This window comes from Salmo salar, chromosome ssa11, assembly GCF_905237065.1.
Source record: "Salmo salar chromosome ssa11, Ssal_v3.1, whole genome shotgun sequence".
NCBI classification, from domain to species: Eukaryota; Metazoa; Chordata; class Actinopteri; order Salmoniformes; family Salmonidae; genus Salmo; species Salmo salar.
This window is the reverse complement of record NC_059452.1, coordinates 65,188,443-65,203,827: the sequence shown is the minus strand read 5'-3', so window position 1 is coordinate 65,203,827 and position 15,385 is coordinate 65,188,443. Positions and strand designations below refer to the sequence as shown.

General features: G+C 43.3%; 1 protein-coding gene across 6 annotated transcripts in view; it reads right to left on the bottom strand.

Moving 5' to 3' along the window:
* Nucleotides 1-15,385, bottom strand: part of LOC106562928 (transitional endoplasmic reticulum ATPase) — a 52,874-nt gene that overhangs the window by 20,443 nt on the left and 17,046 nt on the right. For all 6 annotated transcript variants that reach the window (XM_014128040.2, XM_014128038.2, XM_014128039.2 and 3 more), the window contains 5 exons: nucleotides 15,211-15,353; nucleotides 14,738-14,868; nucleotides 14,404-14,535; nucleotides 13,480-13,582; nucleotides 13,117-13,250 (listed from right to left, as the gene is read on the bottom strand). In XM_014128040.2, the coding sequence (XP_013983515.1) occupies nucleotides 13,117-13,250; nucleotides 13,480-13,582; nucleotides 14,404-14,535; nucleotides 14,738-14,868; nucleotides 15,211-15,353 (643 nt within the window). The remainder of the gene's footprint in view (nucleotides 1-13,116; nucleotides 13,251-13,479; nucleotides 13,583-14,403; nucleotides 14,536-14,737; nucleotides 14,869-15,210; nucleotides 15,354-15,385) is intronic.

Sequence of the window (15,385 nt, the reverse complement as noted above, 5' to 3'; positions counted from 1 at the left end):
TTATCCTAAAAACCTCCCTAGTCCTTGCCGATGACAAGCATACCCATAACATAATGCAACTCAGTGATGTGTTGTGTTTGCCCCAAACTAGAGGTCTTCACGGATGCAACAGCCCCGGAATTCTGAGGTCAATTCTGACTTATCTCGGATCTGGTTTGGGTCTGATATAATTGCCACGGGTCTCAGTAATGTGTAATTAAAATGTATTTACCGACTGGACCCGATTACTCTGTTAATTTAGTGTTTGTGTGATGAGAACTGCGCAAGCTTGTCATCGGTGTCAGCCAATTGAAACTCAATAAAATGTATAGCTTATGTCCAGCTGAAACTGGTTCCGGCTGCTCACCTCATGTTCCCCTGCTGGGGTGGGGGGAAAGAAAAAAGGAAAGAAAAGAAAAGCAAAAGGAAAAGAGCATGGGCCTAGGCTACTGTTGATTGTGAAGATGGAGTCCTTTTTCATTGAAGTAAAACAAAAAAGTTCAAGGAGAAAGAGTATAGTGAAAAGAATGCAAAAAGGGGAATGTCCTCTGGAACAAGTTTTAATATTGTAGTGGACAAAGATGAGAAGACCATTGGTGAGGACAAATGGACTGTTTGCAACTCGCTTTCAGGTTTGATGCAATTGTTTAGTCATTATTATTGTAAATCATTATTATTGTAGGCCTATTTAATCATCTAAACCTGTCCTTTAAATGGCCTATGCAAAAAGTTACATTTTGTTCAAATTTTTTCGTTGGCGAAATGAAGTTAGAACTGTATTTTTTATTTATTTTGTGCTCCGTATTTAGTTTAAGGTTAAAAGTAGGCCTGTTGTAAAAGAAATAGCATTAACCTATTGCTGTCAAATGTTGGGCAGGCTTACAGTATGCAATTGCCTTTCTTGGTAATAGCTGCAATATAGGTCTGTTCAAAACATGTTTTTGAAAGTTTCATTCTGTAGCGTCATTTTCGTTGGTCAAATTAAGTTCCAGCTGTAATGTTGTCTGACGGAATATAATATAATTAATGGAAGGCCTACTATGCTACTCGCACTCAAACCATGTAAAGGAAAAACCAAAGAGTGCAAGATGCAAAACTAAATTTAATGCCGCAATATAATAACCTGTTTGTATTTTCTCTATAAACAATGACTTGACTTACTTTTGATTAATACCCTAATAAAGTCAAGCAACTTTTGTGAAGGTTTTATTTGTTGTATAGCTATTATTAGGCTTAGCTACTGCAGGCCTCTGAAGGCAGTGTGCACTGGTACTCCAACTGACTATTACAGTTGAGGAAGAAAGTTTTAGGCCTACCAGAGTTACTGTTTAAATGTAACAATATAATAAATATCTTTCAAAAAAAATATTCTGATCAAAAATGTATGAATTAGCCTCCTGTATGCCTATTTCAGTAGCTTCTCTGACAAGTGTTAACAAATTCATGTCAATGTTGGGACCTGTTGGCAATTTTTTAAATATGAATATCATACAGTGGACGCCTAGGCCTATATGCATGCAATGCCCTGATGCATTTAGGAAAGTTAAAAAAACCAATAGACTATACGGTTTTCAATATGCTACACATCAAAATGCAAATAATTTGTTTCTTATTTGTTATAGGCATTTTAAGGACACATAAGTGTGGATCATTTGGCCAATATCGCTTGTTTATTGACGGCGCTGGCAGAGCCCAGTTGGAGGTTTCTTTTGAACTCTCTATTCTCGGCTCTGAACGGGTCTCTCGGATCCCAACCAGCATGGGTCTGTTTTTCACGGTACTTTTTGGAACGGGTCTGAATGTCCCTCTGGTCCATTTGGAACAGGTCTCCATTTAAAATAATTTATGCATATTGGGTCGGGTGGAAAAGCCACGGTACGGGTCCAACTCAGTCGAGCAGTGAATTTCAAACAGACCTTACAGATAATTCTGTGGGGTACAGGGATGAGATAGTCATAAAAAAGTAATGTTGAACACTATTATTGCACACAGTTAGTCCATGCAACTTATTATGTGCCATGTTAAGCTAATTTTTACTCCTAAACTTACACTACATGAAGAAAAGTACGTGGACACCTGCTCGTCGAATATCTCATTCTAAAATCATGGGCATTAATATGGAGTTGGTCCCCCTGTGCTGCTATAACAGCCTCCACTCTCCTGGGAAGGCTTTCCACTAGATGTTGGGACTTGCTTCCATTCAGCCACAAGAGCATAAGTGAGGTCGGGCAATCGATGGGCGAATAGGCCTGGCTTGTCGGCGTTCCAATTCATCCCAAAGGTGTTCGATGGGGTTGAGGTCAGGGCTCTGTGCAGGCCAGTTACGTTCTCCCACACCGATCTCGACAAACCATTTCTGTATGGACCTCGCTTTGTGCACGGGGGAATTGTCATGCTGAAACAAGAAAGGGCCTTCCACAAACTTGCAAGCACAGAATCGTCTAGAATGTCATTGTGTTGTAGTGTCAACATTTCCCTGCACTGGAACTACGGGGCCTAGAACGAACAGCCCCAGACCATTATTTCTCCGCCACCAAACTTTACAGTTAGCACAATGCATTGGGGCAGGTAGAGTTCTCCTGGAATCCGCCAAACCCAGATTTGTTCATCGGACTGCCAGATGGTGAAGCGTGATTCATCACTCCAGACAACACATTTCCACTGGTGGCGAGTTTTACACTACTCCCGCCGACACTTGGCATTGCGTATGGTGATCTTAGGCTTGCGTGTGTGGCTGCTCGGCCATAGAAACCCATTTCATGAAGCTGCCGACGAACAGTTTTTGTGCTGATGTTGCTTCCGGAGGCAGTTTGTAACTCGGTAGTGAGTGTTGCAGAGGACAGAGGATTACGAAGCACTTCACGCTTCAAAATTCGGTGGCCCCGCTCTGTGAGCTGATGTAGCCTACCACTTCGCGGCAAAGCCGTTGTTGCTCCTAGACATTTTCACTTCACAATAACAGCACTTACAGTTTACCGGGGCAGCAGGGCAGAAATTTGACGAACTGACTTGAAAAGGTGGCATTCTATGACGGTGCCACGTTGAAAGTCACTCAGCTCTTCAGTAAGGCCATTCTACTGCCAATGTTTGTCTAGGGAGATTGCATGGCGGTGTGCTCGATTTTATACATCTGTCAGCAATGGCTGTGGCTAAAATAGCCAAATCCACTCATTTGAATATACTTTTGTATATACAGTGCATTCGGAAAGTATTCAGACCCCTTAACTTTTTCCACATTTTGTTTCCCCTCATCTACACACAATACCTGACAAAGGAAAAACTGGTTGAGACAGCTTTTCACATTTATTAATAACACAAAACGGAAATATTAAATTTACATAAGTATTCAGACCGTTTACTCAGTTGAAGCACCTTTGGCAGCGATTACAGCTTTGAGTGGTCTTGGGTATGATGGTACAAGCTTGGCACACCTGTATTTGGGGAGTTTCTCCCATTCTTCTATGCAGATCTTCTAAAGCGCTGTCAGGTTGGATTGGGAGCGTCACTGCACAGTTATTTTCAGGTCTCTCCAGAGATGTTAGATCAGGTTCAAGTACAGGCTCTTGCTGGGCCACTCAAGGACATTCAGAGACTTGTCCCGAAGCCACTCCTGCGTTGTATTGGCTGTGTGCTTATGGTCGTTGTCCTTTTGGAAGGTAAACCTTTGTCCCAGTCTGAGGTCCTGAGCGCTCTGGAGCAGGTTTATATCAAGGATCTCTCTGTACTTTGCTCGGTTCATCTACCCTCAATCCTCACTAGTCTCCCAGTCCCTGCCGTTGAAAAACATCCCCACAGCATGATGCTGCCACCGCCATGCTTCACTGTAGGGATGGAGCCAGGTTTCCTCCAGACGTGACGCTTGGCAATCAGGCCAAAGAGTTCAATCTTGGTTTCATCAGACCAGAGAATCTTGTTTCTCATGGTCTGAGAGTCCTTGAGGTGCCTTTTGGCAAACTCCAAGCCGTCTGTCATGTGCCTTTACTGAAGAGTGGCTTCCATCTGGCCACTCTACCATAAAGGCATGATTGGTGGAATGCTGCAGAGATGGTTGTCCTTCTGGAAGGTTCTTCAATATTCACAGAGGAACTCTGAAGCGACTATTGGGTTCTTGGTCACGTCCCTGACCAAGGCCCTTGTCCCCCGAGTGCTCAGTTTGGCCGGGCGGCCAGCTCTAGGAAGAGTCTTGGTGGTTCCAAACTTCTTCCATTTAAGAATGATGGAGTCCACTGTGTTCTTTGGGATCTTAAATGCTGCAGAAATGTTTTGGTACCCTTCCCCAGATCTGTGCCTCGACACAATCCTGTCTCGGAGCTCAACGGACAATTCCTTCGACCTCATGGCTGCTTGGTTTTTTGCTCTGACATGCACCATCAACTGTGGGACCTTAGACAGGTATGTGCCTTTCCAAATCATGTCCAATCAATTTAATTTACCGCAGGTGTACTCCAATCAAGTTGTAGAAACAGGATGCACCTAGGGATGGGTATCGTTAAGATTCTAACGTTATTACTACTCTTACTGATACTGCTTATCGATCCAGTACTTCAACAGTATTCTTATCAGTTCTTTTTGTTATATTTTATGAAAAAAAAATAAAAAATTAAGAACAGAATCAACATTGCTTTATTTTCTGAAATATAAAATAAACAATTATTTACAGCGATGGAAACAGCAATCTTTTCAACAAATCACTATTATAGACTAATGTTGTGATGATGGAAATGCAAAATAATATTTTCCTGCAAATTAAAATACAGTGGTATAGAGCAACACGGGTTCTCAACTAGCCTACGTGGTTAAATAAAGGTGAAATAAAAAAAATATATCTTTTTTTTAAATCAATGGAAGTCATTTTGTCGATTTTCTGGGCTGCCAGATTCAATGTGTGCGCAAAGCATTACATTTTTTAGGATGTGTAGCCTCTTGATGGCAACATCCATATTGCCAGCATTATCAACAGTCACAGCTACAATCTTGTTCGGCTTGATCTCAAACCCTCCCAGAATGTCTGAGATCTCCTCTGCCACTACTTCGCCAGTTTGCGATTTGTACACTGCCCTGGTGTGGAGAACCTTCTGTTTTAAGCTGCCCTAGCTTGTGTAGTGCACTGTAACAGTGAGATGGTGGTCCTGACAGAGGCTGGTCCACCCGTCTGATGTGATGGCTAGCTTTAGCACGTCCTTCAGCTCAGTGATCACATTGGCGTTTTCTACACTACACCAGGTAGGAATTAATGTGTCACTGAGGTAACTCCTGGAGGGAGGGGTATATTTGGGGTTGAGTGCCTCGCTCATCTCCCTACAGTAAAAAATGAAGTGTTGATGTGTATTGTGGAGTGACGGGACTAACATACAACCCTTTTATACTACACTATCCTAAAAATGAATACAACTCAATATACAGTTGAAGTCGGAAGTTTACATACACCTTAGCAAAATACATTTAAAATCAGTTTCACAATTCCTGACATTTAATCCTAGTAAAAATTCCCAGTCTTGGGTCAGTTAGGATCACAACGTTATTTGAATGTGAAACGTTAGAATAATAGTAGAGAGAATTATTTTTTTCAGCTTTTATTTCGTCGCATTCCCAGTGGGTCAGAAGTTTACATACACTCAATTAGTATTTGGAAGCATTGCCTTTAAATTGTTTAACTTGGGTCAAACATTTCAGGTAGCCTTCCACAAGCTTCCCACAATAAGTTGGTTGAATTTTGGCCTATTCCTCCTGACAGAGCTGGTGTAACTGAGTAAGGTTTGTAGGCCTCCTTGCTTGCACACGCTTTTTCAGTTCTGCCCACAAATGTTCTATAGGATTAAGGTCAGGGCTTTGTGATGGCCACTCCAATACCTTGACTGTTGTCCTTAAGCCTTATCCAAGATGGCGTAGCAGTTCAGACGTCCTTTACCCTCCTCTTGTCGTGTCCCGTGTATATACACACACACATTTACATATTTTTCTTCGCATTATCTTTTTACATTTTTTCTTCTAAAACTCAACCTCAAAGCACTCTCCTGCAACCCGCCTCACCAATTTAAAAAAGAAAGTATTATTTACCTCAAATCCGAAATCCACAACAGAAGCTAGCCAGAGGTTAGCCATTTTCACTGGCTAACGGAGTTCAGCTAGCCACGGTTAGCTGTCCTCAGCTATCCATTAGCTCGAAAAGCTATCGCCAGTTTTTGTACAGCGCGACTCAGACCAGAGCACACCGGACCTATTCCCTCTCCTTTTCCCGATTTCTACCGCAGGCTCTGGACATTTACACCTGGATCTTGCAGCTAACTAGCTGCTACCTGAGTGACTATTGGCAACGTCGGTCCTGGAATTAACACACATTATCCCGGAGCTAGCCAGCTGAAGAGTTCCGTCAGCCACTCGTGGGCTTTTTCTGAGCTAGCCAGCTGAAGTGTCCCCCGGGCTACAATCACCTATCCTGACCCGCTTTACTGCCGATGCGGAGCCCCATCGGGCCTTCACGACTGGACCACCGACGTTATCTGCCCGAGGGAGTTATCCAACTGGTCCCTCCGTCGCGACGTAACATGATTGCCCATCTGCGGCCCACTAATCGTTAATCGTTAGCGGTCTTATCGGCTGCGATCTGAATAGGTCTATCGGACACTTTTCTTGGGCCACTATAACTAACTATTTTGCCAACTTGGACTGGTCCCCCCTTCCACACGGAACCCCACTAACCCACAGACGGAAACACACGAGGTGGCTAAAAACAGACCTCCCTCCATCTTCCACCAGCTTGCTACCTATGGCCCGGCTAGCTGTCTGAATCTCACTGGACCCTTTGATCACTCGGCTAAGCATGCCTGTCCTCAATGTCAATATGCAATTTCCATTGCTGTTCTGGTTAGTGTTTATTGGCTTATTTCACTGTAGAGCCTCTAGCCCTGCTCATTATACCTTATACAACCTCCCAGTTCCTCCACCCACACATGCTATGACATCTTCTGGTTTCAATTATGTTTCTAGAGACAATATCTCTCTCATCATCACTAAATGCCTAGGTTTACCTCCTCTGTATTCACATCCCACCATACCTTTGTCTGTACATTATACCTTGAAGCTATTTTATCGCCCCCAGAAACCTGCTCCTTTTTCTCTCTATTCTGGACGTCACAGACGACCAATTCTTATAGCTTTTAGCCGTACCCTTATACTCATTCTTCTCTGCTCCTCTGGGGATGTAGAGGTGAATCCAGGCCCTGCAGTGCCTGGCTCCACTCCTACTCCCCAGGATCTCTCTTTTGATGACTTCTGTAACCGTAATAGCCTTGGTTTCATGCATGTTAACATTAGAAGCCTCCTCCCTAAGTTTGTTTTATTCACTGCTTTAGCACACTCTGCCAACCCGGATGTCCTAGCTGTGTCTGAATCTTGGCTTAGGAAGTCCACCAAAAACTCTGAAATCTTCATCCCTAACTACAACGTTTTCAGACAAGATAGAACGACCAAAGGGGGCGGTGTTGCAATCTACTGCAGAGATAGCCTGCAGAGCTCTGTCCTGCTCTCCAGGTCTGTACCCAAACATTTTGAACTTCTACTTTTAAAAATCCACCTCTCCAAAAACAAGTCTCTCACCTTCGCCGCCTGCTATAGACCCCCCTCGGCCCCTAGCTGTGCTCTGGACACCATATGTGAACTGATTGGCCTTCCCTGTGGCTCAGTTGGTAGAGCATGGTGTTTGCAACGCCAGCATAGTATGTGCAACGCCAGGGTTGTGGGTTCGTTTCCCACGGGGGGCCAGTACAAAAACAAATGCATGAAATGAAATGTATGCATTCACTACTGTAAGTCGCTCTGGATAAGAGCGTCTGCTAAATGACTAAAATGTAAAAATGTAAATGATTGCCCCCCCATCTATCTTCAGAGCTCGTGCTACTATGTGACCTAAACTGGGACATGCTTAACACCCCAGCCATCCTACAATCCAAGCTTGATGCCCTCAATCTCACACAAATTATTAATGAACCCACCAGGTACAACCCCAAAGCCGCAAACACTGGCACCCTCATAGATATCATCCTAACCAACGTGCCCTCTAAATACACCTCTGCTGTTTTCAACCAAGATCTCAGCGATCACTGCCTCATTGCCTGCACCCGTAATGGTTCAGAGGTCAAACGACCTCCACTCATCACTGTCAAACGCTCCCTGAAACATTTCAACGAGCAAGCCTTTCTAATCGACCTGGCCCTGGTATCCTGGAAAGATATTGACCTCATCCCGTCAGTAGAGGATGCCTGGTTATTTTTTTTAAATGCCTTCCTCACCATCTTAAATAAGCATGCCCCTTTCAAGAAATTTAGAACCAGGAACAGATATAGCCCTTGGTTCTCCCCAGACCTGACTGCCCTTAACCAACACAAAAATATCCTGTGGCGTTCTGCATTAGCATCGAACTGCCACCGCGATATGCAACTTTTCAGAGAAGTTAGAAACCAATACACACAGGCAGTTAGAAACGCCAAGGCTAGCTTTTTCAAACAGAAATTTGCTTCCTGCAACTCAAAAAAGTTCTGGGACACTGTAAAGTCCATGGAGAATAAGAACACCTCCTCCCAACTGCCCACTGCACTGAGGATAGGAAACTCTGTCACCACCGATAAGCCCACTATAATTGAGAATTTCAATAAGCATTTTTCTACGGCTGGCCATGCTTTCCACCTAACTACCCCTACCGCATTCAACATCACTGCACCCCCCACAGCTACTCGCCCAAGCCTCCCCCATTTATCGTTCTCCCAAATCCATTCAGCTGATGTTCTGAAAGAGCTGCAAAATCTGGACCCCTACAAATCAGCTGGGCTTGACAATCTGGACCCTTTCTTTCTAAAATTGTCTGCCGAAATTATTGCAACCCCTATTACTAGCCTGTTCAACCTCTCTTTCGTGTCGTCTGAGATTCCCATAGATTGGAAAGGAGCTGCTGTCATCCCCCTCTTCAAAGGAGGTGACACTCTTGACCCAAATTGCTACAGACCTATATCCATCCTACCCTGCCTTTCTAAGGTCTTCGAAAGCCAAGTCAACAAACAGATTACCGACTATTTCGAATCCCACCGCACCCTCTCCGCTATGCAATCTGGTTTCAGAGCTGGTCATGGGTGCACCTCAGCAACGCTCAAGGTCCTAAACGACATCGTAACCGCCATCGATAAGAAACAATACTGTGCTGCCGTATTCATTGACCTGGCCAAAGCTTTTGACTCTGTTAATCACCACATCCTCATCGGCAGACTCAGTAGCCTTGGTTTCTCAAACGATTGCGTCGCCTGGTTCACCAACTACTTCTCAGATAGAGTTCAGTGTGTCAAATCGGAGGGCCTGCTGTCCGGACCTCTGGCAGTCTCTATGGGGGTACCACAGGGTTCAATTCTTGGGCCAACTCTTTTCTCTGTATACATCAATCATGTCGCTCTTGTTGCTGGTGAATCTCTGATCCACCTCTAAGCAGACGACACCATTCTGTATACTTCTGGCCCTTCTTTGGACACTGTGTTAACAACCCTCCAGACGAGCTTCAATGCCATTCAACTCTCCTTCCGTGGTCTCCAACTGCTCCTAAATACAAGTAAAACTAAATGCATGCTCTTCAACCGATCGCTGCCTGCACCTGCCTGCCTGTCCTCACTTCTCTGGACGGTTCTGACTTAGAATTTGTGGACAACTACAAATACCTAGGTGTCTGGTTAGACTGTAAACTCTCCTTCCAGACTCACATCAATCATCTCCAATCCAAAATTAAATCTAGAATTGGCTTCCTATTTCGCAACAAAGCATCCTTCACTCATGCTGCCAAACATACCCTTGTAAAACTGACCATCCTACCAATCCTCGACTTCGGCGATGTCATTTACAAAATAGCCTCCAATACCCTACTCAACAAGCTGGATGCAGTCTATCACAGTGCCATCCGTTTTGTCACCAAAGCCCCATATACTACCCACCACTGCGACCTGTACGCTCTCGTTGGCTGGCCTTCGCTTCATAATCGTCGCCAAACACATTGGCTCCAGGTCATCTACAAGACCCTGCTAGGTAAAGTCCCCCCTTATCTCCGCTCACCATAGCATCACCCACCTGTAGCACGCGCTCCAGCAGGTATATCTCTCTGGTCACCCCTAAAGCCAACTCCTCCTTTGGTCGTCTCGCCTTCCAGTTCTCTGCTGCCAATGACTGGAACGAACTACAAAAATCTCTGAAACTGGAAACACTTATCTCCCTCACTAGCTTTAAGCACCAGCTATCAGAGCAGCTCCCAGATCACTGCACCTGTACATAGCCCATCTATAATTTTAGCCCAAACTACTACCTCTTCCCCTACTGTATTTATTTATTTTATTTATTATTTTGCTCCTTTGCACCATATTATTTATATTTTAACTTTGAACTTTCTTCAAATTATAATTCTACCACTCCAGTGTTTTACTTGCTATACTTTATTTACTTTGCCACCATGGCCTTTTTTGCCTTTACCTCCCTTATCTCACATCATTTGCTCACATTGTATATAGTCTTATTTTTGTCTACTGTATCATTGATTGTATGTTGTTTTACTCCATGTGTAACTCTGTGTTTTTGTATGTTGTCGAACTGCTTTGCTTTATCCTGGCCAGGTCGCAATTGTAAATGAGAACTTGTTCTCAACTTGCCTACCTGGTTAAATAAAGGTGAAATAAAAAAAATGTAAAAGCCATTTTGCCACAACTTTGGAAGTATGCTTGAGGTCATTGTACATTTGGAAGACCATTTGCGACCAAGCTTTAACTTCCTGACTGATGTCTTGAGATGTTGCATAATTTTCCTCCCTCATGATGCCATTCATTTTGTGAAGTGCACCAGTCCCTCCTGCAGCAAAGCACCCCCACAACATGATGCTGCCATCCCCATGCTTCACGGAAGGGATGGTGGTCTTCGGCTTGCAAGCCTCCCCCTTTTTCCTCCAAACATAACAATGGTCATTATGGCCAAACAGTTACATTTTTGTTTCATCAGACCAGAGGACATTTTTCCAAGAAGTACAATCTTTGTTCCCATGTGCAGTTGCAAACCGTAGTCTGGCTTTTTTTATGGCGGTTTTGGAGCAGTGGCTTCTTCCTCGCTGAGCGGCCTTTCAGGTTATGTCGATATAGGACTCGTTTTACTGTGGATATAGATACTTTTTTTTACCTGTTGTTTCTTCCAGCATCTTCACAAGGTCCTTTGCTGTTGTTCTGGGATTGATTTGTACTTTTCACCATTTTTTTCCTGACGTCTTGGCTGATTTCCCAATGATGTCAAGCAAAGAGGCACTGAGTTTGAAGGTAGGCCTTGAAATACATCCACAGGTACACACCTCCAATTGACTCAAATGATGTCAGTTAGCCTATCAGAAGCTTCTATAGCCATTACATAACTTTCTGGAATTTTCCAAGCTGTTTAAAGGCACAGTCAACTTAGTGTATGTAAACTTCTGACTTCTGTGATAGATGATTTCACTTTCAATTCATTGTGTCTATAAACAATTGTTGGAAAAATGACTTGTGTCATGCACAAAGTAGATGTCCTAACCGACTTGCCAAAACCATAATTTGTTAACAAGAAATGTGTGGAGTGGTTGAAAAACGAGTTTTAATGACTCCAACTTAAGTGTATGTAAACTTCCGACTTCAACTGTATACTGACAGACCATTACCTAAGGTCCTTGAACGCCAATGTTGCAAAGGGGTGTAGGCCTTTCACTATGAATTTGGTCACGGCTAGGTGGCACTCATTCACCCTCTCCTCAGTCATCCTACCACTAGCTGCCAGTGTGAAGGAGCTTTGGGCTTGTCTTTGGCTTGGACCAGTGGTATTAGGAGGAGTTGGTTCATTGTAGCTGCAACTTTAACTAAAAAGTTGCAAAATCTTTAAAATGGGTGATTGAATTTATGAACACACCCATAGCTAAACAATCAGCTGGCTAATGGGTACCTTTGATCATGAACCCATGTTCGCATAATTTAGTTAACTCCGTGTGTGGGCTCTAGGCTGCTAGCATACATACCTAACGTAGATCGGGCAACGAGAGATGAACAACGAGCTAGGCAGTCGAAAACTGTGCATTTCTCTGCCTGTACATTATGCACTTTCGATAGATGTTTGGACAGATTGCTTATAAGGGCGGAAACACGAGCAAAAGTCTTGTTGCACCTATGGCAACGAGCGCTGTCAGCATCGACTCTGGTGAAGTGTAACCACACTTTTGAATGTTTAGCTCTCCCCGCCATCGTCACTAATTAAGAGCAGGGTCTTTCTTGTGTGTGCTGTAGAGTGAGAGAGACACAGGCTCCGTGCGAGAGAGAGATCTCTTCTGGATTGGAAATAGCGAAAATGCATCATAGACGAATGTCTTAATCTTATTGCAAATTACAAATGGTTAGTGAGATAAAATGTGCAAGATAACGTTTATGTATCAATAATAAATAGGAAATGTATTTTCTTAATTTCTCCAATACCGAAAGCAGAACCGATAACGTCAGAGCTTACTGATTCTACGGTCTTTCATTATTTAGCCCTGGGGCCCGTTTAAGATCGGGTTTCGGTACCTATCCCTAGATACACCTGAGCTCAATTTCGAGTCTCATAGCAAAGGGTCTGAATACTTATGTAAATAAGGTATTTATTAATTTTTTATAAAGTTGCAAACATTTAAAAAAAAAAAAAACGTTTGTATATGTAGATTGATGAGGAAAACAATTAATTGAATCAATTTTAGAATAAGGCTGTAATGTAACAAAATGTGGAAAAATCAGACAAAGAAAACTGTAGGCAGCAAGCGTCATGATGGTCAGCACATGTGCAAGGAATCACTGCAGTGCCATTCAATCCTGGTCTTTGAGACTCACCAGGCATGCAGGCTTTTGTTTCAGGGTTGCAACCACACACGATTCAACTAAGGAAGTTTGTGCTGGGCTACAAAAAAAGCCTACACACCCTGTGGGCCTCCAGGGTCACGTTCAGTAGGGAACAATGTTCAAAAATGTACCTTCCTGTTTCACTCAAAAACTGTTCTCCCTAATGAACATGACTCCGGAGTAGGAAGGAAGAACGCCTATATAGCGGATGGGAAGGAAACTGTATCAGAAGACGTGAGCCCACCTTTTCTCTTTTTGGTGCAATGGCGTCCAGCTCGTCAATGAAGATGATGGCGGGGGCATTCTTCTCAGCCTCCTCAAAGGCCTTCCTCAGGTTACTCTCAGACTCTCCAGCCAGTTTACTCATGATCTCAGGCCCTGAAACATTTAGCAGGCAAAAGTTCAACTATTAGTTAACTTTTTCCTGACCGTCACTGAACAGAGTTCGGGTCAATCAATTCCAATTCAGTTAGTTACATTGAAATTACAATCAAAAAATGTTTTGCTCTTGAAATGGAATTTCTATTCACTTAATGCAATGACAATTGAAACCTAATGAAACACTGAATGAAAAATAACAAAAAGAGGTATTGTTGCTCAGTCTCACCATTGATAAGGAAAAAGAAGGCTCCAGTCTCATTGGCCACGGCACGTGCAATCAGCGTCTTTCCTGTTCCAGGGGGTCCATACAGCAGGATACCCCTTGGAGGCTGGGATTAACAATTGAATTACCTTTTTCAATTATTTGCATTATCACATACAACATAATAAATAAGTAAACAGTTTTTGTTTTTTTATCTAATCTTGTACATGAGGTTTGAGGTGAATGATGAGAGATAGGGTTGGGCGGTATCCAGATTTTCATATCTCACCCCGGGATTTACGTTATTACCGGTTTAGTACACAAGGGGGTGCAAAGAAACACAAAAAAGCCCATTGGGACTCCATTACCAGAATGCTAACAAAATTGGCAGAAGTAATAGCGAATTTCCATGGAGGCTAGCTAAATATGATAACGAGCGCAGACGGAAAATAAACAAATTGCAAAAACAGGTCCTAAAATTATACATATATATTGTATTTTCTGCCGAATGTGTTGGCACTAATGTATTTTCTGCAAAGGAAAACTATAGTTGCACATCCCTTATTACTCTATTAAAAGAAAAAATATATATAAATAAAAACTATACTTTCAATATAAAACGTGACCCCTGTCAATACACAGCTAGACTCGCTTTCTCCCGCTGCGCTATTTACAAACACATTACTGGCTCAACTGTTCTGGGGAACTACTGTAAGCTTCATAATGTAAAATAATGTGACAGGTGAAATGAAGAACGCGATCGGCATTATCTCCTAACGTATTGCACAAGTTGACTGCAGGTATTTACTCTCAAAATAGCAAAAAATATAAAAATGTATTGAAAAACTTAAAATAGTTTCAACGGTATTGGAAAACAATCCCTTGGCTATTTCCAAATACCCCGGGAATACTGCCCAAGCCTAATGAGAGGTGGTGTATTTAGTTCACCTTGACGCCGATGGCCTTGAATAGTGCTGGGTGTCTCAGGGGCAGCTCCACCATCTCCTTAATCTGGGCCAGCTGCTTCCTCACACCCCCAATGTCATCATAGCCAACCTCATTCAGAGACTCCTCCTCATCCTGAACACAGAGAGATGTGGTTGGTAAAGCATAGAAAAGCAGAGGGAAAGGCTACAGATAGAAAACTATTTCTTTGTATGCTATGATCAGAAAATCTAGAATTCCTGAATGATCAAGAAAAATCACATCTCTGAAAACTACAGCTTTAAAGTCAACCTGCTCTCAGGCACAAGTTCCAACCGAAGCCTGGATGTAGCCCTACCTCTCGTTTGATGGGCTCGCCCTCACAGTGGATGACAGTATCTGGGGCCACGATGCAGTAGGGGTTGGGATCCGTCTCCACTACCTTGAACTCCACCGCACGCATGCCTCCCCTCACCAGGAAAATGTCCCCTACAAAACAACAGAGACTTCACATTAAACCAGGTTCCCAAGACCCTGACCTTAGCTTGACCTTTTATTTTTTTCAAAGTTATAGTCTGCTGGCCAAGACAGGTCCGTTACACACGAAACGGATGAAAACAGACCGAAACAGGTATGGACTACCTGGACTTGTCCAATAAGAAACACTTTAGATTTCCGTTGCAACATGTTTTTAATGATGTGTTCTAACGACCATAACTCAGAAGAACGTCTATAGTACAGGGTCAAGTTCAGGTGGAGGAAGTACCTTAAACATTTTCTCCCATTTGGTGCCTACTGAAAACACCCCATGTTATCCCCTGAATCAGTTACCTTTCCTGATGGGCCTGTAGGCCTCCAGGAAGTAGGGCTTGAGGTAGACCTCAAACAGGTTCCCTGTGATCCCCTCTACAGTGTCATCGATGGGCAGAACATGGATCCGCTTCCCGTACTTCACATCCGGGCATGGCTGAATACTGTGTGATCACAAAAGGAACTAATTATGCCA